The 25285-nt window shown below is 48.9% G+C and overlaps 1 protein-coding gene across 1 annotated transcript in view; it reads right to left on the bottom strand.

Moving 5' to 3' along the window:
• LOC144481846 (sodium channel protein type 8 subunit alpha-like) overlaps nucleotides 1–25285 on the bottom strand; it is a 639525-nt gene that overhangs the window by 565907 nt on the left and 48333 nt on the right. The window contains exons 2-3 of the mRNA XM_078200997.1: nucleotides 17692–17810; nucleotides 1041–1130 (exon numbers count right to left, since the gene is read on the bottom strand). Of these exons, the coding sequence (XP_078057123.1) occupies nucleotides 1041–1130; nucleotides 17692–17810 (209 nt within the window). The remainder of the gene's footprint in view (nucleotides 1–1040; nucleotides 1131–17691; nucleotides 17811–25285) is intronic.

Below are 25285 nucleotides of genomic sequence, written 5' to 3'. Positions count from 1 at the left end.
CACATCTTTGGACACTAAGGGACAATTTAGCATGGCCAATCCACATAACCTACACATCTTTGGACACTAAGGGACAATTTAGCATGGCCAATCCACCTAACCTACACATCTTTGGACACTAAGGGACAATTTAGCATGGATATTATTAAACTAGAAAGAGTGCAGAAAAGATTTACTAGGCTACCGGGACTTGATGGTTTGAGTTATAAGGAAGGGTGGATAGGCTGAGACTTTTTTCTCTGGAGCGTAGGAGGCTGAGGGGTGATCTTATAGAAGTCTATAAAATAATGAGGGGCGTGGATCAGCGAGATAGTCAACATCTTTTCCCAAAGGTAGGGGAGCCTAAAACTAGAGGGCATAGGTTTAAGGTGAGAGGGGAGAGATACAGAAGTGTCCAGAAGGGCAACTCTTTCATTACAGAGGGTGGTGAGTGTCTGGAACAAGCTGCCAGAGGTCGCAGTGGAGGCGGGTACAATTTTGTCTTTTAAAAAGCATTTAGACACTTACATGGGTAAGATGGGTATCGAGGGATATGGGCCAAATGCGGGCAATTGGGACTAGCTTAGGGGTTTAAAAAAATGGGCGGCATGGACAAGTTGGGCCGAAGGGCCTCTTTCCACACTGTAAACCTCTATGACTCTATAACCTAACCCGCACATCTTTGGAGCGTGGGAGGAAACCGGAACACCCGGAGGAAACCCACGCAGACACGGGGGAGAACGTGCAAACTCCTCACAGACAGTGACCCGAGGGCGGGAATCGAACCCGGGTCCCTGGCGCTGTGAGAGGCAGCAGTGCTAACCACTGTGCCACCGTGCCGCCCTTGCGAGGTGAGGCTTGGCAACTCACTTGTCAACACTTTGGCCGAGCCTTCCTCAGAAGACTTCCGGCGGAATTTGCCGGAAGGATCCACTGCCTTTCCCTGTATCTTCTCAATGCAATGCAAAATCTGCTCACGCTCACGCACGGAACAAGTCAAATTGAACAGAAAAAAAACAGAAGCATACATTCAGACGAAAGAAAGGAAAAGTGATACTTACTCCACCTGCTTGGACCAGTCCGGGGGTTTACTAAAAGTCATGAATACACAGTTTGTCAAAATAGTAGCCATAATAATCACGCTGAACACTGTAGATTGGGGTTAAGGAAATCATAATTATTCTCAGCGCTTAATGATTCTTAGCACAATATTTGCAAATACATTGGATTTTCATTTTCATGGCATCGTACTGATTTCTACCTCGGGGCCGGAATTCTCCAGTATCTCTCACACCACCCTCCCGCGCTACTAGCGAGACCGCGTTCTCTGGTCTCCCCCCCTCCGCCAGCCAGAACGGAGAATTTAGCGCTCAGCTAAAATCTCCATTCGCTGCAGCGGGACTGGCGAATCCCAGCCGCGGGCGAGACCGCCCCCCCCGGTTTTCTTATTTCCGCCACTCGGGCCGAATCGCCGGGTGCGGCGCTGGGCTAACTGGCTGGCGTGAAGCCTTGGCTCGCACAGCAGAGATGCGGAGAAAGTCGACCCCCACCTCCCCCCCGGCCCCCCCCCCTCTGCTCAAGCCAAAAGTACCGAGGCCTCATCAGATCTCAGGCCGAGAATGAGAATGGTCAACTTAACACCCTGAGCGAACACCCCTGCAAGTCGTTTGATGAACAGATTGAAAATACACAGACTTTCAGTCAGTGGGACGCGATTACATTGGCGGGCAGAATGGCCTTGGGGCAAGATGGCTTGATCATGGTTAATGGCCAATGTATCTTTTTATTCATTTGTGGGACATGGGCGTCGCTGGCTGGCCAGCATTTATTGCCCATCCCTAGTTGCCCTTGAACTGAGTGGCTTGCTAGGCCACTTGAGAGGGCAGTTGAGAATCAACCACATTGCTGTGGCTCTGGAGTCACATGTAGGCCAGACCGGGTAAGGACGGCAGATTTCCTTCCCTGAAGGGACATTGGTGAACCAGATGGATTTTTCTGACAATGGTTTCATGGTCATCAGTAGATTCTTAATCCCAGATTTTTTTTATTTTGAATTCAAATTCCACCATCTGCCGTGGTGGGATTCGAACCCGGGTCCCCAGAACATTAGCTGAGTTTCTGAATTAATAGTCTAGAGATAATACCACTAGGCCATCACCTCCCCTTGAATGCAGCATTCAGATGGCTAACTTGGGATTGATACTGGCATCCATTTTGGGCCACAGAACTCTTTTTGTTTTGAGTGGGCTATTCAAGGAGCTTCAAAGAAAAATGGCACGCAAACATCCAAAAATAGCCCAATAATCCCACTCGTCTCTGCATTTGATGATGTGACAAAATTCCCGCGTTCAATTAAGTTTCATCTGTCAAAGAGAAAGGTAAGAATTCGAAGTTGACTTCCCCCATCCCAGTCGCCGCTCTATCCTGCATTTGGGCTCCAACCTCCGGTTTTCTGACAGGATCTCTTACCCTTTCATTTATTCTTTGTCCTTACTTCACTGAAGCTCCCAGGGGGGGTATCCCGGGCACGTAAGGCAGTTCTGAGAATGGGCAGGACACAGAGGTGAGTATGACTTTGCAAACAGTAACACGGATGAGGCGACACAAAGAGGCAAAGGGAGGCCCTGGCAATCTGCGTGATAACAGCTTCCCTTTCAAGGGTGTGGGGCCAGGCCAGAGGAGCGAGAGCAACTTTCGATACGAGAGGACGGAACGCGTGTTGCGAGTGGCAGGGAACGCGCACCACGTGGGATGACTAATGCCGTGACGCAAACAGGATGAAACTCAATTCCTGTTATCCAAACAAATCAATTCCCGCCTGTCCACCGTACAGAAATTTTTTTTCAAAAGAGCAACACTCTGGCGCCTGACTGAAGTGCTGGAAATTCACAGCAAGCCAATCAGCCTCTGAATGGAAAAGAAAACCCGACCTCGTGTAACCCCTCTCGCCAGATGCGGGTGCAAGTCCACACCAGCTCACTGATCTGGTGAATTGGAATCACGGTGTCGCTCTGCGTTCTAAATGACAAGTTAGTGTTTATAAGCGCTGCTTCTGGCTCCGTTCCCACTTTCTCCCAGCTTTCAGTGGTCGATGTGTCGCTGGATATATTTGCAGCACGGTGGCACAGTGGTTAGCACTGCTGCCTCACGGCACCAGGGACCCGGGTTCGATTCCCGGCTCGGGTGACTGTCTGTCTGTGTGGAATCTGCACATTCTCCCCGTGTCTGCGTGGGTTTCACGGCGGCACAGTGGTTAGCGCTGCTGCCTCACAGCGCCAGGGACCCGGGTTCAATTCCCGGCTTGGATCACTGTCTGTGTGGAGTCTGCACGTTCTCCCCGTGTCTGCGTGGGTTTCCTCCAGGTGCTCCGGTTTCCTCCCACAGTCTGAAAGATGTGCGGGTTAGGTACATCGGCCATGCTAAATTCTCCCTCAGTGTACTCGAACAGGAGTGTGGCGACTAGGGGAATTTCACAGTAACTTCATTGCAGTGTTAATATAAGCCTACTTGTGACACTAATAAATAAACATTAAAACTGGTATCCAAAGACGTGCAGGTTAGGGTGCATTGGCCATGCTAAATTCTCCCTCAGTGTACCCGAACAGGAGTGTGGCGACTAGGGGAGTTTCACATTAACTTCATTGCTGTGTTAATGTCAGCCTACTTATAAATAAATAAACTTTAAACTTATTCCAAGAGTTCAAAGCCCCTCGATTACCAGCAAGCAATTAGTCCTGCCCCAATGGAGTGTAAGTCTCCTCTGTTTACTGGCTGCTAGGGTCCCAAGTGGTATGAGATTCGATCCCGGCCAGACCATATAACTGCTCCTAATTCTGTTCCATCTGGTAACCTCATGGCAAGGATCGCTTGGTGTCGGCCTTGAACACGTGTCCCTCTTTGCGCTCAGCGGAGCGTTGGGGTGAAGCTAAGGTAAGTTGTCGAAGCAGGAGCTATACTCTGCGTCGGACTGCATGGAAGGTCGCGAGGCCCAACATTGGGAATCCAAAATCGGAAACCCTCCTTTCAACAGGGAACTGGAATTCAAATCATTTCCAGGGAAGACGTCATTCCACCCAAACTGATGGGGATGACAATTCCCCTCCTGGCTGTGGAGATCCCAGTCAGCATAGGTTTGGGTCATCACGGCCTAGCTCCTCCAGCCCGTAGGCCCAACCTACTCCTACGGCACCAGCAATCGCCAGTCTCCCTCAAAGGGGGTGTCTGGATGGACGGGTACGGGAGATGGGACCGGAACTTGGACATGTCTTTCGGCAGTAAGAACCAGGAAAGAAGCTGGCGAGATAAGACCCCGGAATTTTACCATCCCTGCCCGCCACGGGAATCGGAGCGGGCAAGGGGGCGGACCATGGAAAAGCCCGTCGACCTCGGGCGGGACTTTACGGCTTCGGAACGAGCCAGGCCGTAAAATCCCACCCAGACAGTGTGGCGTAACATTTTTTTTAACCTGTGTTCATATCTGGCTAGGGAGAGCTTGATGTTAATACAAGGTGCACCCAAAAATGGGGGAAAACGTCCCATCGGTCAACAGAAAAACATTCCCCCTTCCCTGACCCCTCCCCGCCGTTCCCGTGCCTTAACAAGTACACAATTTACAACAACTGGAAGAGGAAGCCTGGTCTGGCAAAGAGTTACATCTTTTCGTTTTCAAATGCCGATGGATGCCAAGTGTATTTCCAGCATTTGTGGCTTGCAATGCATGCTCCTGACATTTCAGGTCGCAGCAAGCGCTTTGCTCTTTGTTTCTGCATGGCTGTCGTACATTGAACTCCCGGCTGCGGTGACGGAAATCGGAACAGTTCACAAAAGAAGACTTTCTACTTAACTTTTGGTTACATCAGCCATCGAGAGGATAGAGCATCTTGCGCCCAGTGCTACAGAACACATCTGCATAATCGTGTGCGATCTCTGAAGTTATGTTTTAAAAAGCAAAAGTGACTCGATCGCTTGTCAGTAATTGTCCCCCAGCAGCCATTTTGATCATGGCTTCCGCATCTTTTGGAGGCAGGCTGTCCCCTTTGTTTTTTTTGGCTCGCTTGACTGTTTGCTTGCAGGCTGCTGATTGGCTGCGGGCTGTCAGCCATCTTGGCTGAGTGGCGGGGTTGCCAGTCCCCGCCCTTGGTTTGCGAGCTTGGCTTAGCTTGGCTCATTGGCGGCAGGCGAAAATGGCTGATTGCTTTCTGCTTCCCACTTTCTGCTCAGTCCCCGCGTTGCTAGAGCGACCATGATTGTACTGCATGGCGGAGCAGGCTCGAAGGGTTGAATGGCCTTACCTCGTTCTCACGCGTTGCAACCTCACCTGTATCCTTTCTTTCTCAAAAATTCTAAATTGCCCCGTTCCTACGTCCCATTTTGTTTCGAGTTACAAACTCCAGATAGATCTCATACAGAATTCAATTGGCGCAGAGTTTTATCTGAAATTGCCCCAGAGTTTTTGGGGACATGGGCATATTTTAGGGGCGGCGTGGTGGCACAGTGGTCAGCACTGTTGCCTCACATCGCCAGGGCTCAATTCTGGCCTCGGGTGACTGCGTGGAGTCTGCACATTCTCCCCATGTCTGCGTGGGTTTCCTCCGGGTGCTCCGGTTTCCTCTCACAGTCCAAAGATGTGCAGGTTAGGTGCATTGGCCATGCTAAATTGTCCCTTAGTGTCTAAAGATGTGCGGGTTAGGTGGATTGGCCATACTAAATTGCCCCTGAGTGTCCAAAGATGTGCAGGTCAGGTGGATTAGCCATGCTAAATTGCCCCTTAGTTTCCAAAGATGTGCAGGTTAGGTGGATTGGCCATGCTAAATTGCCCCTTAGTGTCCAAAGATGTGTAGGTTAGGTGGATTGGCCATGCTAAATTGCCCCTTAGTGTCCAAAGATGTGCAGGTTAGGTGGATTGACCATGCTAAATTGTCCTTAGTGTCCAAAGATGTGCAGGTTAGGTGGATTGGCCATGCTAAATTGTCCTTAGTGTCCAAAGATGTGCAGGTTAGGTGGATTGGCCATGCTAAATTGTCCCTTAGTGTCTAAAGATGTGCGGGTTAGGTGGATTGGCCATACTAAATTGCCCCTGAGTGTCCAAAGATGTGCAGGTCAGGTGGATTAGCCATGCTAAATTGCCCCTTAGTTTCCAAAGATGTGCAGGTTAGGTGGATTGGCCATGCTAAATTGCCCCTTAGTGTCCAAAGATGTGCAGGTCAGGTGGATTAGCCATGCTAAATTGCCCCTTAGTGTCCAAAGATGTGCAGGTTAGGTGGATTGACCATGCTAAATTGTCCTTAGTGTCCAAAGATGTGCAGGTTAGGTGGATTGGCCATGCTAAATTGCCCCTTAGTGTCCAAAGATGTGCGGGTTAGGTTGATTGACCATGCTAAATTGTCCTTAATGTCCAAAGATGTGCGGGTTAGGTGGATTGGCCATGCTAAATTGCCCCTTAGTGTCCAAAGATGTGCAGGTTAGGTGGATTGGCCATGCTAAATTGTCCTTAGTGTTCAAAGATGTGCAGGTTAGGGGGATTGGCCATGCTAAATTGTCCTTAGTGTTCAGAGATGTGCAGGTTAGGCGGATTGGCCATGATAAATTGTCCCTTAGTGTCCAAAGATGTGCAGGTTAGGTGGATTGGCCATGCTAAATTGTCCTTAGTGTTCAAAGATGTGCAGGTTAGGGGGATTGGCCATGCTAAATTGTCCTTAGTGTTCAAAGATGTGCAAGTTAGGCGGATTGGCCATGCTAAATTGTCCCTTAGTGTACAAAGATGTGCAGGTTAGGTGGATTGGCCATGCTAAATTGTCCTTAGTGTTCAAAGATGTGCAGGTTAGGCGGATTGGCCATGCTAAATTGTCCCTTACTGTCCAAAGATGTGCAGGTTAGGTGGATTGGCCATGTTAAATTGTCCCTTAGTGTGCAAAGATGTGTAGGTTAGGTGGATTGGCCATGCTAAATTGCCCCTTAGTGTCCAAAGATGTGCAGGTTAGGTGGATTGACCATGCTAAATTGTCCTTAGTGTCCAAAGATGTGCAGGTTAGGTGGATTGGCCATGCTAAATTGCCCCTTAGTGTCCAAAGATGTGCGGGTTAGGTTGATTGACCATGCTAAATTGTCCTTAGTGTTCAAAGATGTGCAGGTTAGGGGGGTTGGCCATGCTAAATTGCCCCTTAGTGTCCAAAGATGTGCAGGTTAGGTGGATTGACCATGCTAAATTGTCCTTAGTGTCCAAAGATGTGCAGGTTAGGTGGATTGGCCATGCTAAATTGCCCCTTAGTGTCCAAAGATGTGCGGGTTAGGTTGATTGACCATGCTAAATTGTCCTTAGTGTCCAAAGATGTGCAGGTTAGGGGGATTGGCCATGCTAAATTGCCCCTTAGTGACCAAAGATGTGTAGGTTAGGGGGATTGGCCATGCCAAATTGCCCCTTTAGTGTCGGGGGGGTTAGCAGGCTAAATATGTGGTGTTAGGAGAATAGAGCCTGTGTGGGATTGTTGTTGGTGGAGACCCGATGGGCCGAACGGCCTCCTTCTGCAGTGTCGGGATTCTATGATTCACTGATTTAGTGGACGGCTTTAATTCAGGGCAGACTGTGCGTCAGCCGTGTGCTCTCACTGAGGGCACCCTTGTTTGTGAGAATAAATCACGCTCTCTTGCTCCCTCTGTTGGGGGAGTCTTGCTGGGTATCAGACAGGCTGCTCGAGACAGTCAAAAGACAGTGTCGGCGGCTGTACAGCAGAGGAATTCAATTGTTGTCCTGGCGTCAGCAGGGAGAGCCTGTGCCAACTCCGGAGACGCAAGTGGGGTGGTGAATAAAATGAGCCAACACTGGTGGCGGCTGGAAAGAATGCAGTGCCTCAGCTGGTCCCAACCTTCTGCTGTTTTTGAAGGATTTGAGCCCCTCCTCGCTTTAGTGAATCCGCAGCCTCGCTGATGTAAATATAGCTCAGTAATCGGAACGAGGGGAAAAAAAAACCCACACGCAAACATGAATGAGCACAGCAGTTGGTGAACTTTGCGCAAATTTGAAGAGCTGCATTGGCTGGTAAACACCCTGTGGCAGCAGTTGATTTCCATGACGGATTTGCAATACACGCTGCGGTATATCACGGCCAAGGGGACGGATGGGCTGAATGGCTGTGCGGCGTGGGGGGAGGGGAGGGGGAGAATTCATTAACCCCCAGCTAAAAGAAGCGGGCAGCTGAGATAGCTCTTATGTGGCACAACGAAAGGCTGATAACTGCTGTCAAATAGGCACCATGCCCGGACTAACCACGTCGACATAGTGAACAACCGTGACGCGGGGGCCCCCCGAGGTGCGTTTTCGCCAGATATCTTTTTTTGGGAAAAAAGATCATTATCCGCCGCGCGATTCGTGAGATTGCAACTTAATTTGTGCAAATGAGGAACGGGCCGCCAGATTCCTTCGACAACGAACGAGCTACTTAACCAGTCTACTCATTCTTTGACATTTCTGTCCCTCGAGTTCTGAAGGACTCAAAAACAAAGAACAAAGAACAGTACAGCACAGGAACAGGCCCTTCGGCCCTTCTAATGATGCCTGCCTGAACTAAAACCGTATGCACTTACGGAGTCCATATCCTTCTGTTTCCATCCTATTCATGCATTCGTCTAGATAAATGCCGCTATCGTACCCGCTCCCACCACCTCTGCGTTCCAGACATTCACCACCCTCTGTGTAAAAAACTTGCCCCACACATCTCCTCTAAACCTTTCCCCACGCACCTTAAACCTATGTCCCCGAGCACTTGATTTTTCTGCCCTAAGGGCATCTGACTATCCACTCTGTCCACTCATAATCTTGTAAACCTCTATCAGGTTAGCTGTGTTTTCTCTCCCCGCGGATGCTGCCAGACCTGCTGAGCATTTTTTCCTCTTGTTACAAATCCATAATTGGCGAACATTTCAGCTGAAGGGGTGCGCAGAATTGCCAGCGGGAAAGAAATAAGAAGATCCTACAGTTGCAAATGAACACCCGTGTGACGCAGTGGTCGCGCAGCAGTTGGTAAGGGGGGAAAACAACAATTTACCCAATAAGGACAACGCTTCCTCCGCAACTCACACGATCTGGCAGGAATTAAGGAAATCACGCACAATTTAAAAGTAAGCCTGAAGGTGAGGAATGCATATTGTTGTGTAGTAGGAGCACAGATGTACATGGATATAATGAAAAGCAGATATATGCAAACAAAAACACACACATACACGGACTGAAACACAGAAATATTAATGAAAATCTTGCAAGCAGGGCATTAAACCTGACAATTATTCTGGGCCCTGTCTTTGGAGATCGGGCTACAGGTCTTTACGTGAGTATTGACTGAGTCAAAACGGCCTTGCTAGTGTCCTGTGATGGAGGAACTGAAGGGATGAAAATGGTATGGGGTGGACAGAGTGCGGAGTTTGCACATTCTCCCCGTGTCTGCGTGGGTTTCCTCCGGGTGCTCCGGTTTCCTCCCACACTCCAAAGATGTGTAGGTTAGGTGGATTGGCCATGCTAAATTGTCCCTTAGTGTCCAAAGATGTGCAGGTTAGGTGGATTGGCCATGCTAAATTGCCCCTTAGTGTCCAAAGATGTATGGGTTAGGTGGATTGGCCATGCTAAATTGTCCCTTAGTTCTAAAGATGTGTGGGTTAGGTGGATTGGCCATGCTAAATTGCCCCTTAGTGTCCAAAGGTGTATGGGTTAGGTGGATTGGCCATGCTAAATTGCCCCTTAGTGTCCAAAGATGTGCAGGTAAGGTGGATTGGCTATGTTAAATTGTCCCTTAGTTCTAAAGATGTGTAGGTTAGGTGGATTGGCCATGCTAAATTGTCCCTTAGTGTCCAAAGATGTGCAGGTTAGGTGGATTGGATAGGGTAAATGTGTGGGGATTGCAGGGCTGGGACAGGGGACGAGGGCCTGGGTAAGACACTCTTTCTGAGAGTCGATGCAGACTCGATGGGCTGAATGGCCTTCCTCCGCACTGCAGGGATTCTGTGAACAGTGTTTCTTGTGGAGCCAGAGGAGTGCTCATGTTCCGATCTCCACAAAATGGCCTCTTTAAACTGGAGTTGGTTTGAGGAAGGTTTCGGCAGGGGAGGTGGGGAGGGGAGGTGGGGAGGGGAGGGGAGGTGGGGAGGGGAGGGGAGGGGAGGTGGGGAGGTGGGGAGGGGGGAGGGGAGGTGGGGTGGGGAGGGGTGGGGAGGGGAGGGGTGGGGGGTGGGGAGGGGAGGTGGGGAGGGGAGGGGAGGTGGGGAGGGGAGGGGAGGTGGGGAGGGGAGGGGAGGTGGGGAGGGGAGGGGAGGTGGGGAGGGGATGGGGATGTGGGGAGGGGAGGGGAGGTGGGGAGGGGAGGGGAGGTGGGGAGGGGAGGGGAGGTGGGGAGGGGAGGGGAGGTGGGGAGGGGAGGGGAGGTGGGGAGGGGATGGGGATGTGGGGAGGGGAGGGGAGGTGGGGAGGGGGGAGGGAAGGTGGGGAGGGGAGGAGGGGAGGGGAGGTGGAGAGGGGAGGTGGGGAGGTGGGGAGGTGGGGAGGAGGGAAAAAGATGGGGAGGGAAGGTGGGGAGGGGAGCGGAGGGGAGGTGGGGAAGGGAGGGGAGAGGTGGGGGAGGGGGGGGGAGATGCAATGAGTGGGGGAAATCCAATGATGGCCGATTCAATGAGGGCCTTAAAGAGGGCCTTCACGTTCCCTCGGTTACACATCTAAGGAGCCTAATGCCTGTTTTTGACATCCTCGAAATTAAAAAAAGAGCCTCCCAATATTGGCAGTGTGACTGATGTCTGAGAGGATTGGGCGCAGCCTGCACAACTGCTACATTGGCACTTCTGGAGGAAAGCGGACGCAACGCACATTAACCTCTGCTTCGTGGACAATCTCAATCGCAGCGTAACATCACTTCAGATATGCCATGATGTAACTGGCAAAAGCGCCATTCCCCAGTCTCCACTTCTCTCGCATTTAAATGCCAAGCTGGCACATCGTGGGGGTGGTGCGGTGGGGGTGGCTGAGAAGGGAATTTTCAAACCCCAAACGCGGTCTGCTGCATGTTGCCGCACAGCTGTCGTGTTCCAAGGTTTTTTTAAAGATCTTCAGGAGTGGCAATTTAGCATGGCCAATCCACCTAACCTGCACATCTTTGGACACTAGGGGGCAATTTAGCACGGCCAATCCACCTAACCTGCACATCTTTGGACACTCAGGGTGCGGGTTAGGTGGATTGGCCATGCTAAATTGCCCCTTAGTGTCAGGGGGATTAGCAGGGTAAATACGTGGGGTTAAGGGGATGGGGCCTGGGTGGGATTGTTGTCAGTACAGACTCGATGGGCCGAATGGCCTCCTTCTGCACTGTCGGGATTCTATAGGTCTGCGATTGTAAATGTGTGCGAAAAGAAATTTAAAAAGCACTTTTTATAGCATCACATCACATCTTTTCGAAACATCAGTAGTCCTTCACGCAGGGTGAACTGCAGGGGAGACAAAGAATGAGAATGATCCAATGGTGTTTGAATTGCAAACGGATAGAGTTGGGCTTTGGGTCACGTGTATCAATCGCTGGGTCTTGTTGAAGTTTGAATGCATACTGAGCCTCAGGTGCCTCTGTAATAAAGTTGTGCGTCAAAGATGGTGACGTTTTTTTCTGGACGATGCTCACTCTCAGGGTCTTAAAGGTCCCCGGGCACCAAAACTGAAGGGCAGGACGAACCTTCACGATCCAGTTGGCCACTGGAGGCCCATTTGGCCTGTGGAAGTGGATCCATAATGACCGTCCCCAAGCATCCTCATGTTCTGTTTCTCCCACTAGGCCCAAGCACAAGACTTTACTGAGGTACTGCCCAGGGGTAATGGCAAAAGAAAGGTTGTGTACCTCCTGTGCTGAACAACCATTGCCAACTACCCTTTCGTTGGGGGGAAAACTATCACTGGCGCAAAGCCCCTATTCATTTGCCTCAGTGTCAAAATGGCACCCTCACATTATACTCTACGAGAAACTCACCAAGTCTGCTTCGGCCTGAAGCGAAATGTCAACCGGCCAATACAATTTTGCAAGACAGTGCTGAAGTTCACCATTGGGTGACCTTTTGCCAAATCTTAAAAGGCTTAAGTTCGCCTTTGAAAAAACATAACTTCTTTATTTGAGGGATCGGACCAATAACAAGGACATATCAGGGGAGATTTTCCTGGATTTGCAGCCAGGATCGCCAAGGTTCGGATATGGGGCAGGCCGGAACCCTTTGTGTGCAGAGAAACCCTCACCATTTCCTTTGAATGGATGGAAAATCCGGAACATTCCGTGCCAAAGGTGGGGCCTAATCTATCTGTGCGCTGTTGATCAGGGAAAGGACCCAGAAAATGCCCGTCATCTGTTGTTTTCTCCCAGCATTCCACCCTCCTTTGCTCACATCTGCTTTTACGTCAAGGTGAGTGGATGCAAAGTTGTAGGGTCCGAGGTTAGTCTGCAGGTCAGACACAAAACTGGTTGAAAATACAACCACCCGAAGACGTTCTTTGACTGCAAAGATTTGGCCTTGCTTGGCTTGTGCAGAAACCCAATCACTTCGAATTTTAGAATGAGAAGTTGGTTTTTATTCTTGTCTGTCCATCTTGGCACCACGAACGTGGACAATTTAAAAGAGTTTCATATCCCAGGACAGGGAATTGCAAGCATGATATTGTCCCTTAGTGCACAAAGGTTGGCTTGGATAAATGGAGTAGCCATGGTGAATTACCCCTTAGTGTACAAAGATGTGTAGGTTAGGTGGATTGGCCATGCTAAATTGCCCCTTAGTGTCCAAAGATGTGCAGGTTAGGTGGATTGGCCATGCTAAATTGCCCCTTAGTGTCCAAAGATGTGCAGGTTAGGTGGATTGGCCATGCTAAATTGCCCCTTAGTGTCCAAAGGTGTGCAGGTTAGGTAGATTGGCCATGCTAAATTGCCCCTTAGTGTCCAAAGATGTGTCGGTTAGGTGGATTGGCCATGCTAAATTGCCCCTTAGTGTCCAAAGATGTGCAGGTTAGGTGGATTGGCCATGCTAAATTGCCCCTTAGTGTCCAAAGATGTGCAGGTTAGGTGGATTGGCCATGCTAAATTGCCCCTTAGTGTCCAAAGGTGTGCAGGTTAGGTAGATTGGCCATGCTAAATTGCCCCTTAGTGTCCAAAGATGTGTCGGTTAGGTGGGTTGGTCATGCTAAATTGCCTCTTAGTGTCCAAAGATGTGCAGGTTAGGTGGATTGGCCATGCTAAATTGCCCCTTAGTGTCCAAAGATGTGTAGGTTAGGTGGATTGGTCATGCTAAATTGCCCCTTAGTGTCCTAAGATGTGTAGGTTAGTAAGATTGGTCATGCCAAATTGCCCCTTAGTGTCCAAAGATGTGCAGGTTAGGTGGATTGGCCATGCTAAATTGTCCCTTAATGTCCAAAGATGTGCAGGTTAGGTGGATTGGCCATGCTAAATTGCCCCTTAGTGTCAGTGGGACTAGCTAGGGTAAATACATGGGGTTGTGGGGATAGGACCTGGGTGGGATTGTGGTCAGTGCAGACTCGATGGGCCGAATGGCCTCCTTCTGCACTGTAGGATTCTATGATCAGGATAGTCAACCTATTTATAACGAACACATTTGAGTTTGTACTTGAGGGCATCATCTCCCTCCCTTCCTACAGTGTCAATATTAAGCAAAGCACGTTATGTAAGAGTGACCCAGATACTCTCAAACGTTTAGATAGATTCAGAAGTGTGCTTTGAACATTCAAATCAGAGAATCATAAACATTAACAGCGCAGAAGGAGGCTATTCAGCCCACCGTGTCTGTTTGGGCCAAAAAATGAGCTACACAGCCACTTGGTCCAGAGGCTTGTTGCTTATGGTACTTGCCTATCCAAGTACTTTTTCAACACAATGAGGAATTATGTCTCTACCACCCTTTCAGCAAGTGAGCCCCATTACCACACCATCCTTTGGGTGAAAAAAAATCCTCTTCAATTTCCTCTAACTCTTCCCCATGTACTCGAAATCTACGCCCCCTGATTATTAACCTCTATTCTAAGAACAATAGATCCTCCCTATCCCCTTTTATCTCAGTTGGGTGCTCTGGTTTCCTCCCGCAGGCCAAAGATGTGTAGGTTAGGTGGATTAGCCATTTAAATTGCCCATTAGTGACCAAAGATTTACAGTTTAGATGGATTAAGTATGTTAAGTTTTCCCTTAGTGTCTAAAGATGTGCAGGTTCGGTGGATTGGCCATGCTAAATTGCCCCTTTCTGTCCAAAGATGTGCAGGTTAGGTGGATTGGCCATGCTAAATTGCCCCTTCGTGTCCAAAGATGTGCAGGTTAGATGGATTGGCTATGCTAAATTGCCCCTTAGTGTCCAACGCTGTTCAGGTTTGGTGAATTAGCCTTGGTAAATGTGTGGGGTTGCAGCAAAAGGGCGGGGGAACGGGCTTGGGGAAAGGCTCTGTTGGAGAGTCAGTGCAGACTCGATGGGCCAAATGGCCTCCTTCTGCACTGCAGGGATTCTATCATTCTTGTGAACCAGATGGGTTTTTCCGACAATGGTTTCATGGTCATCAGTAGATTCTTAATTCCAGATATTTTTTATTGAATTCAAATTCCACCATCTGCCGTGGCGGGATTCGAACCCAAGTCTCCAGAACACAAGCTGAGTTTCTAGATTAATAGTCTGGCGATAATACCATGAGGCCACCAGACATAATGACAGGCCATTTGACAAAAACAGCAACCAAGGAGTGTCGGAAATGGGTTGGATTGTATATTGACTGCAATATGTTCTTCCATCGCTGCAAGACACAAAATCCCTCGGGTCCACACAACCCGACTGCCATAGCCCGGCAACACAGATCTACAAGTGGTTATATTTCTGTCGGTTTGTCCCCTTTAACATTTTCAAATATTTAAAGAAGTCTAATTCAAAGGCGCAAGACCAAAACTAATAAAAGATCCAGAATTGGAAAAATAGATGGAAAACCGCAATGCATAAAATCAAAGATGGGGATAATATGTGTTCAAAAGATGCAAGATACTACATACAATTATTTAGATCATTCGACCCTCGAGACTATGACGCTGCCACTATGGCCGATATTATAAAGTTCATTATTGGGATGCGATGGATGGCATGGTGGCACAGTGGTTAGCATTGCTGCCTCACAGTGGTTAGCATTGCTGCCTCACAGTGGTTAGCATTGCTGCCTCACAGTGGTTAGCATTGCTGCCTCACAGTGGTTAGCATTGCTGCCTCACAGTGGTTAGCATTGCTGCCTCACAGTGGTTAGCATTGCTGCCTCACAGCGGTTAGCACTGCTGCCTCACAGCGGTTAGCACTGCTGCCTCACAGTGGTTAGCACTGCTGCCTCACAGCGGTTAGCACTGCTGCCTCACAGCGGTTAGCACTGCTGCCTCACAGTGGTTAGCATTGCTGCCTCACAGCGGTTAGCATTGCTGCCTCACAGCGGTTAGCATTGCTGCCTCACAGTGGTTAGCACTGCTGCCTCACAGCGGTTAGCACTGCTGCCTCACAGCGGTTAGCATTGCTGCCTCACAGCGGTTAGCATTGCTGCCTCACAGCGGTTAGCACTGCTGCCTCACAGCGGTTAGCATTGCTGCCTCACAGTGGTTAGCACTGCTGCCTCACAGTGCCAGGCTCCCGGGTTTGATTCCCAGCATTGGGTCACTCAGTGGGATTTTATGGCCTCGCTCATCTGGAAACCGTAAAATCTCACCCGAGATTAACGCACCTTTCCATTGTCCGCCCCTCGCTCGCTCCGATTACTGTGGCGGGCGGGGCGGTAAAATTTAACCGACTGTCTGTGCGGAGTCTGCACGTTCGCCCCCGTGTCTGCGTGGGTTTCCTCCGGGTGCTCCTGTTTCCTCCCACACTCTGAAAGACGTGCTGGTTAGGGTGCGTTGGCCATGCTAAATTCTCCCTCAGTGTACCCGAACAGGAGTGTGGTGACCAGGGGATTTTCACAGTAACTTCACTGCAGTTAAAGTTTTTAAAGTTTATTTATTAGTGCCACAAGTAGCCTTACGTTAATACTGCAATGAAGTTACTGTGAAAACCCTCTGGTCACCACACTCCCGTACCTGTTCGGGTACACTGAGGGAGAATTTAGCATGGCCAATGCACCTAACCAGCACATCTTTGGACACTAAGGGACAATTTAGCATGGCCAATCCCCCTAACCTACACATCTTTGGACACTAAGGGACAATTTAGCATGGCCAATCCCCCTAACCTACACATCTTTGGGCACTAAGGGGCAATTTACCATGGCCAATCCACCTAAGCTTCACATCTTAGGACACTAAGGGGCAATTCAGCATAGCCAATCCACCTAAGCTGAATATCTTTGGACACTAAGGGACAATTTAGCATGGCCAATCCATCTAACCTGCAAATCTTTGAACACTAAGGGGCAATTTAGCATGGCCAATCCACCTAAACTGAATATCTTTGGACACTAAGGGAAAATTTAGCATGGCCAATCCATCTTACCTGCAAATCTTTGGGCACTAAGGGGCAATTTAGCATGGCCAATCACCCTAACCTACACATCTTTGGACACTAAGGGGCAATTTAGCATGGCCAATTCACCTAAGCTTCACATCTTTGGACACTAAGGGGCAATTTAGCATGGCCAATCCACCTAACCCACACATCCTTTGGACTGTGGGAGTAAACCGGAGCACCCGGAGGAAACCCACGCAGACACGGGGAGAACGTGCAGACTCCACACAGGCAGTCACCCAAGCTGGGAATCGAACTCAGGTCTCTGGCGCTGTGAGGCTGCAGTGCTAACCCACTGTGCCACCGTGAACCTTACTTGTGACACTAATAAATAAGCTTTAAAACTTTTCCATTGTTCATATCATACATTTGGCTTACTTAAGGCAAATTGTTGGGCACGAAGTGTCGAAAAGTCATAAGTATTTTCCTTTTGAACATATTTACGATGCTAATTCACATGGCGACCCAAGCAACGATGTCTCGTTCCAGTTACTGAGGCTATTTTCCGTCCGACCATTTGCTTTCAAAGGGGAGCGTTCAAACATCTTAACCATTCTCAGCCCAGCCAGTGCGACACGCTGATTGGCGCTCGCACCTCTGCGAGGGCCACTGGATCCAAACTGCCCAGCAAAACTGCACGCCGCGAAAATACCTTTCTCACCCCCACAAAATCAATCCTAAAATCCGCCGTCCAGAACAAAAACAACATTGCAAAAAGCCAAGCCATACCATCGGCATGCCGCAAGTGGTGGAAGCCACTCCAGTTATCATGTCGGCCTTTTGTGACGTCTAAAGCCTGTGCCACGGAATGTCAGAACGTGCCATCTCTGGCGCCTGGCATCTTGGCATACGTGAAACACCATTCGACCGATTTTTCAAGTTTCAAAACGCACAGCGAAAATATAACATGCTTAAGACACAGTTGACCAATATCGTGGAAAACCGTTTGCTATGCACCGCATAAGAAAAACGATCAAAAATAAATCCGCTCGTCAACATATTTGGGGTAGAAAAGATTAGACGTACCAATACTTACTGTACGATGGACTCAAGTTTGGCCTGGACATCAAATCGCCTGACTTTGCATTTGACGTGCTGGCATAAATACAGATGTTGGAAATCACAATACATCGTTGCTCACAACTGCCTGATTATCACCCGTTAACACAGAAGAAAAGCATCATCTAAAAAGGATATGAATGTATCAAAATTTTAATAGCGAATCTCCTCAGTGGATTCAAAGGGCCTAAAATGTACATGGCAGGTGTGGCACTAAATCGGAAGATAGCTTTTCCTCTGTTTAGTACTATAAAGGTCTGTGAGGAGAAAAAGAGGAAACATGGTTACACAAGGTTTAAACACCAAACAATCAATACATTATCATGCAGTCGGCAAATGTTACTTCAACGGACAGCGAGGGGAGGTTGTGCAAGGTTGAAGAAAACACTTCAAAGCACCGCATCGCACAAATATTTCCCCCCCCGAGAGAGCGTTTGAGTGAAGGGGGAGGAAATATCAAACCCACACCGCGAGTTGCTTAACGAGTCGCGGCTACGTTCGTGCGCGCGCGCCGGGATGTCGGGAGTGCGCCAGGACGGGGTCCGTACGGGGAAGAGGGTTAAGAGAGTGTCACGGGCTCCTGCTGCGCCGGCCACCTATCGGACAAGCAGAGGGAGCCACGCGGGACTCGGACGTGGCGAACTGGCTCTCCACGCGCCCCCTCACACGCAGAATCAACTCGAACTGAGCAAAATGCATTTTTTTTCACACCACAATTGCATGCTCAAACTGTAGATCCAGCTCATTTTTCCATCATTTTCTGAACTGTCACAAGTTTCATGGCCAACGCAACACAAAGATTGAAAGACCAATGTACAAATGATGGAAACTGTACTTATTTTCCCCCTGAAATTCACTCACACGAACAGAATAGTATCCCACTGACTTTACAAAATCGTCATTGAATGAAAAAGGCCTTTCTCAACTTTCGGTCTCATCCTTCCAGAGCGCTAATCTTTCTGTCTCCCCATAAGAGGATTTTTTTTAAGAGACATTTTTTAAACAGGTCTGATGTCTTGGCTTGAAGCACCCTTCCTGACGCATCTGTTTCCATTGCGGAGCATCTTCTGTGTAAAGGCTTCACGCATGCACACTCTCTCACGCAGACACACACGCGTGTGCACACACACACGCAGACACGCACACACAATGGTGGCATCAACTATGCCACCCATCTTGATAAATTTGATTTATTATTGTCACATGTATTGGGATACAGTGAAAAGTATTGTTTCTTGCGCGCTATACAGACAAAACATACCGTTCACAGAGTATATACATACATGCTAACTTCTCCCTCAGTGTACCCGAACAGGAGTGTGGCAACTAGGGGATTCTCACAGTAACTTCACTGCAGTGTGAATGTAAGCCTATTTGGGACTAATAAATAAACTTCAAACATAGGGGAGAAGGAAAGGAGAGGGCGCAGAATGTAATGTTACAGTCTTAGCTAGGGTGTAGAGAAAGATCAGCTTAATATAAGGGAGGACTTTTGAATGGACTTATCTCGTATTAAGCTGATCTTTCTCTACACCCTAGCTATGACTGCAACACTACATTCTGCACCCTCTCCTTTCCTTCTCTATGAATGGTATGCTTTGTCTGTATAGCGCGCAAGAAACAATATTTTTCACTGTATCCCAATACAGGTGACAATAATAAATCAAATTTTAAAAATATACACATACACACGCACGCAGACGCACACATGCAGACACACACATGTGCTCACACGGACACACGCAATTGAGGAATCAACTATGCCACCCAACTTGATAAAGGCTTGCTGAACCCTTGTAATTACACAGTCGTGATGCATTGCAGAAGGTGTAAGTGAAGAGTTCCACATTGAGAGAGCAATTAGTCCAAATTTAGTTAGAATGATGAGTGATCTTTATGGGATTAATTTCCATGTGAAAGTGACAGGCAGTTTATCTGCAAAATGGTTCAACGACAAGCTTAAAGTCCACTGCCTTTTTGGTTGTGTTTCCAAATTGTTCTTTCGGTTACGTTTCTGGGCCTGACGGAGCAAAGCTGGTTTGGAGAGGGGGGGCATGGAACACCTTGTTTGAGACAAATCAGTGCCAACATCCATCACTTAACCATCATGCACACCCAAGCCCGGCGCAAAACTTCCTTTGCCCTGTTGGATCTTCAGAAGGTCCTCTGCCAATGCAGGGTGGCTTTTAGGCTGTGGGCACATGAAGAAGTGGGTTAAAACTGGCCAATCTGCTGGGCCTTAAACTATTTTCTGACTGCAGATTCCCACTTCATGCATGGGGAGGGAAGAGAGGGGTATGGGCCAAGTAAGGGCAGAAGGTTTTTAGTTTACTTGGGGCATCATAATTGGCAGAGGCTTGGAGGGCCGAAGGGCCTATTCCTGTGCTGTACTTTTTTTTGGTCTTCTTTGTTCTTATTATGAAATAGTTCGAATAATTGCACCTGTTTCCCGGATGTGAAGATGATGGCGCCATCAACCCGTGGCTATTTGAAGTGGGCAGTGGCAATTTGGGGCGGCACAGTGGTTAGCACTGCTGCCCCACAGTGCCAGGGACCCGGGTTCGATTCCGGCCTCGGGTCACTGTCTGTGTGGAGTTTGCACGTTCTCCCCGTGTCTGCGTGGGTTTCCTCCGGGTGCTCCGGTTTCCTCCCACAGTCCAAAGATGTGCAGGTTAGGGGGATTGGCCATGCTAAATTGCCCCTTAGTGTCCAAAGATGTGCAGGTTAGGTGGATTGGCCATGCTAAATTGCCCCTTAGTGTCCAAAGATGTGTAGGTTAGGTGGATTGGCCATGCTAAATTGTCCCTTAGTGTCCAAAGATGTGGAGGTGAGGTGGATTGGACATGCTAAATTGCCCCTTAGTGTCCAAAGATGTGTAGGTTAGGTGGATTGGCCATACTAAATTGCCCCTTAGTGTCCAAAGATGTGCAGGTTAGGTGGATTGGCCGTGCTAAATTGTCCCTTAGTGTCCAAAGATGTGCAGGTTAGGTGGATTGGCCATGCTAAATTGCCCCTTAGTGTCCAAAGATGTGCAGGTTAGGTGGATTGGCTGTGCTAAATTGTCCCTTAGTGTCCAAAGATGTGCAGGTTAGGTGGATTGGCCATACTAAATTGCCCCTTAGTGTCCAAAGATGTGCAGGTTAGGTGGATTGGCCGTGCTAAATTGTCCCTTAGTGTCCAAAGATGTGCAGGTTAGGTGGATTGGCCATGCTAAATTGTCCCTTAGTGTCCAAAGATGTGCAGGTTAGGGGGATTAGCCATTCTAAGTTGCCCCTCAGTGTCCAAAGATGTACAGGTTAGGTGGATTGGCCATGCTAAATTGGCCCTTAGTGTCCAAAGATGTGTAGGTTAGGTGGATTGGCCATGCTAAATTGCCCCTTATTGTCAGGGAGACTAGCAGGGTAAATCTGTGGTAATAGGGGGATAGGGCCTGGGTGGGATTATAGTCGGTACAGACCCGATGGGCCGAATGGCCTCCTTCTGCACTGTCGGGATTCTATGATTCGATGAAAGGGTTCATTACCTTCAACACGTTCTCACGTCACCCCCAAAGTCAAACACGTCGGCTCTGATTTTACCAGCACGCCCACCCCGAAAGGCATTCCCCGTTGACCTCGGCGCGGTCTGACGAGCCTCGGCCGGGCGTGCCGGTAAACCTCCAGCCGTAATCTCTCAAAGCCTAAAATAGGACCAATGTGGGCCGTTAAAGTGCTCCAATATAATGACTTACATCTTCACGTGCATCGCTTTAGTTACCTTGGAATCCGCAGCTTTGCTTCAGAGTGTCTGCTCGTCAGGGTCGGAACTGGTCAGTCCATTTATGGTGGGTGAGGGGGTTGGGGGGGGCGTTGGCGGGGGACGCGTGCCAATAATTTTGAGAAACACCAAACTAAAGAGTTTTCCCAATGCCGCATTCGGAGGATTGGCGGCACAGATGCGATAGCGAGCCGTTTTTGCATTTGCGCGCAGAGGTTGCAGGCCACTCCACGTCTGCACGTGCTCCTAGCTCATTCGCTTCTGCGCAACGTCTTTGAAACCACGACTCCTCCCATCTGGTTTTACGCTGGGTAGATCTTGGCTAACCTATTGTGCCGGGGTCTAAAAGCAGCAACAGCTCACAATCACGGGCATTGCACCCCCCCCTCTCAAAATAAACTACCTGGTACAAGCCAGCGTAAAACATAACACAATACCACTTGTCCGCCCATCTATTTTCAGACAAGCTCCAATTTGAGAGAGCGGCGTCTCGGAAATGCTAAAAGTAAGGCACAGAGGCCAATAATCTTTCCTGCATCCTACATCGCGGAGGGTGCCAGTGTAGGAGGTGCCCGCTGTAAAGCGAACCTCAATCTCAGGCCGAGAGTCCATCACCTGCTCTTCCAACTCTCCTGCGCTGAGGTAGCGCCATGCCGCTTTTTTGTAAAGTTCCCTGCCACTGACGGCCACAAGGGCGCGTTAGATATTGGTCAATTTTCCGTCGGTCAATAAAAGTCTCTTTGGTACACATCCTTCCCAAGTGCCAGCCATTTTGGAAGAACACGGAAGCCCAGACACAATGGAACAAGTTAACTGTTGGATCCGACAGAAGAAAATGACAAGGTGGCATATCAAATTATTCGTTGCAATGTCAGAAGCACCGGTTACTGTTGTCAAACGTTACCCCTCTCCCCCCGCATCCCCGGCACAAGAGCAACACCGTCGGCACCGGTGACCCAGTGAGGCAAACACACCAAGCATTGAATTTTGGAATTTTTCGGTATCGCACGCCGACCCTGCCAGCGAGAACGGAGAATTTGACGTTCAGCTAAATCTCCATCCGCTGCAGCGGGACCGGAAAATCCCAGCCCCGGGCGAGGTGGGAGAATTCCACCCACTGGATCCCCATGCTGTACTGAAAACATAAAATGATGATAAATAGCATTTCTGTCAGCTAACATTGCGACAATTCCTTCCAAGGTAAAAAAAGAAACTTGTTACTTGATAGACAGTCCTTCTCTCACCTAGCATCCTAACTCTTCCCTCGATTAATGCCACGGACATTCGCACTGATTCAATGATTTTCTTTCCTAAGATAACCAGTGCAAACACGGTACAAAATGCCACTTCTGCTGCAATCCTCAGTCTACTCTTGTACAAGTTAATTTAATTTATTCATTTTCGGGGATGTGGCTGGGCCGGCATTTATTACCCATCCCTAACTGCCCTCCATTTCAGAGGGCATTTGAGAGTCAACCACATTGCTGTGGCTCTGGAGTCACATGTAGGCCAGACCGGGTAAGGACGGCAGATTTCCTTCCCTCAAGGGACACTAGTGAAACAGATGGGTTTTCTTTTTACAACAATCGACAATGGTTTCATGTTCACTTTTCATTCCAATTATACATCGATACAAAAGTCTAAGATCACGTACCAACCGATTCAAGAACAGCTTCTTCCCTGCTGCCGTCAGACTTTTGAATGGACCCACCATATATTAAGCTGATCTTTCTCTACACCCTAGCTGTGACTGTAACACTATATTCTGTACCCTCTCCTTTCCTTCTCTATGAACGGTATGCTTTGTATGTATAGCGCGCAAGAAACAATACTTTTCACTGTATCCCAATACATGTGACAATAATAAATCAAATATTAACCTGATCTTTCTCTGCACCCTATCTGTGACTGTAACACAATATTCTGCACCCTCTCCTTTCCTTCTCTATGAACGGTATGCTTTGTCTGTATAGAGCGTAAGAAAAAATACTTTTCACTGTATCCCAATACATGTGACAATAAATCAAACCAAATATTAAGTTGATCTTTCTCTACATCCTAGCTCTGACTGTAACACTACATTCTGCACCCTCGCCTTTCCTTTCCCCCAATGTACTCTATGAACGGTATGCTTTCCTTCTCCCCTATGTACTCTATGAATGGTATGCTTTGTCTGTATAGCGCGCAAGAAACAATACTTTTCACTGTATCCCAATACACGTGACAATAATAAATCAAATCAAATTCAAATTCAAATTTCACCATCTGCTGTGGCAGGATTCGTCCCCAGAGGAGTAACAGGGTCTTTGGATTACCAGTCCAGTGACAATACCACTACGCCACCATCTCCCCTCAAGATGTCAAAGCTACAGAACTTTGGCCTACCCTCAGCCTTATCTACAGCATCCAAGATTTTCAACAGCCAAACTGAACATGACTGGATGAACACTTTTGAAGATCTGCGCTATCTTTTCTCCTCTCCATTTCTGCTAACCAGGCCCTGCAGTTTGGCTGCTTCGCGGCACACGCAACGTACACGCAAGTCACGCTACTTGCATCAATTCAGATTGGGAAAAGGCGGCATGCGTTTCTGCGTGAACAGCCAATGCGCAAGATGGCGCCGCACTCCCAATGCGCAGATAATCCAATTAGCGGTTAAAGCGATGGATTTTACACAGGGGGGGGGGGGGGGGGGGGGTTCGGGTTCTTAAAAGCCTTTGGGCCTAAAACAAAAATCATGGGTGTTGTGATTTTGCAGAGCATTAACAGTGTCAAATCTCAGGGTGAAGAACAGACTTGTGTGTATATCACATCTTAGCACACACAACAGTCACTTTATGCATTAGCTAGCTCGGCAAGGCAGCCATTTTGCGCATTGCAAGCTTTTGCGGCGATCGATGTGTCTGCTTTTGATGGCGTGGCGGATTGCGGGCACACCAGCGTAGTGCTGTTTTCAAAACAGTGCCTTTTAGGGCTCTTTAATGCCCATCTATGGGCATTATGGGTGGCATGGTAGCACAGTGGTTAACACTGCTGCCTCACAGCGCCAGGGACCCGGGTTCGATTCCCGGCTCGGGTCACTGTCTGTGTGGAGTCTGCGCGTTCTCCACGTGTCTGTATGGGTTTCCTCCGGGTGCTCCGGTTTCCTCCCACAGACCAAAGATATTTCCTCCCACAGATCAAAGGTCAGGTGGATTGGCCATGCTAAATTACACTTTAGTTTCCAAAGATGTGCAGGTTAGGCGGATTGGCCATGCTAAATTGCCCCTCAGTGTCAGGGGGACTAGCTAGGGTAAATGTATGTGGTTACAGGGATACAGTCTGGGTGGGATTGTTGTCAGAGCAAACGTGATGGGCCGAATGGCCTCCTTCTGCACTGTAGGGATTCTATGAGAATCTTCCATCTCTTTCTATTCTAAACCATGGGCGAACAGGGGGAGCCTGGGTTTAACACTGGATCCAACAGCGGGCGTGTCTGACAGTGCTGCAGTACCTCAGTACTGCACAAGTGTGTCAGCTTCGATTATGCGTTCAAGACCTGGGAGAGGGACTTGAATTGGCAATTCTGATTCTGAGGTGAGGTGCGACCTACTAAAGTCGAACTGCCCGCTACGTTCAAGGCCACCGCTGCCCTGAACGCAAGGCTGGCAGAGACTGGGCGGAATGCCTTCGGCTTAGCAAAATGGGGCATGAGATTTGACTTCTCTTTGTTCAATCCATTTCCCGCTGGTAAGTACAAGGCTTGTTGCGCTACTGTAAACCAGAACGAACGCGGGTTGGATTACCCCAGCCTCTTCAGAAGCCGTTCCTCGGAGTGGAACTGGTGCCCAGTGGCCTTGGCACCCTTGGACAGGGCTCCTGTCCCCAGTTATTGCCTCATACCCGCTGTCGGGAAGGGCGTGCAGGCGAACGTTGGGACCGGGTCGGGCAGGGAGAACATGATTCCCCTGCCACACCCCCTCTTCCTTCACCCACC

The sequence above is a fragment of the Mustelus asterias genome, chromosome X (genome assembly GCF_964213995.1).
Source record: "Mustelus asterias chromosome X, sMusAst1.hap1.1, whole genome shotgun sequence".
NCBI classification, from domain to species: Eukaryota; Metazoa; Chordata; class Chondrichthyes; order Carcharhiniformes; family Triakidae; genus Mustelus; species Mustelus asterias.
This window is presented reverse-complemented; position numbering and strand designations above follow the sequence as displayed.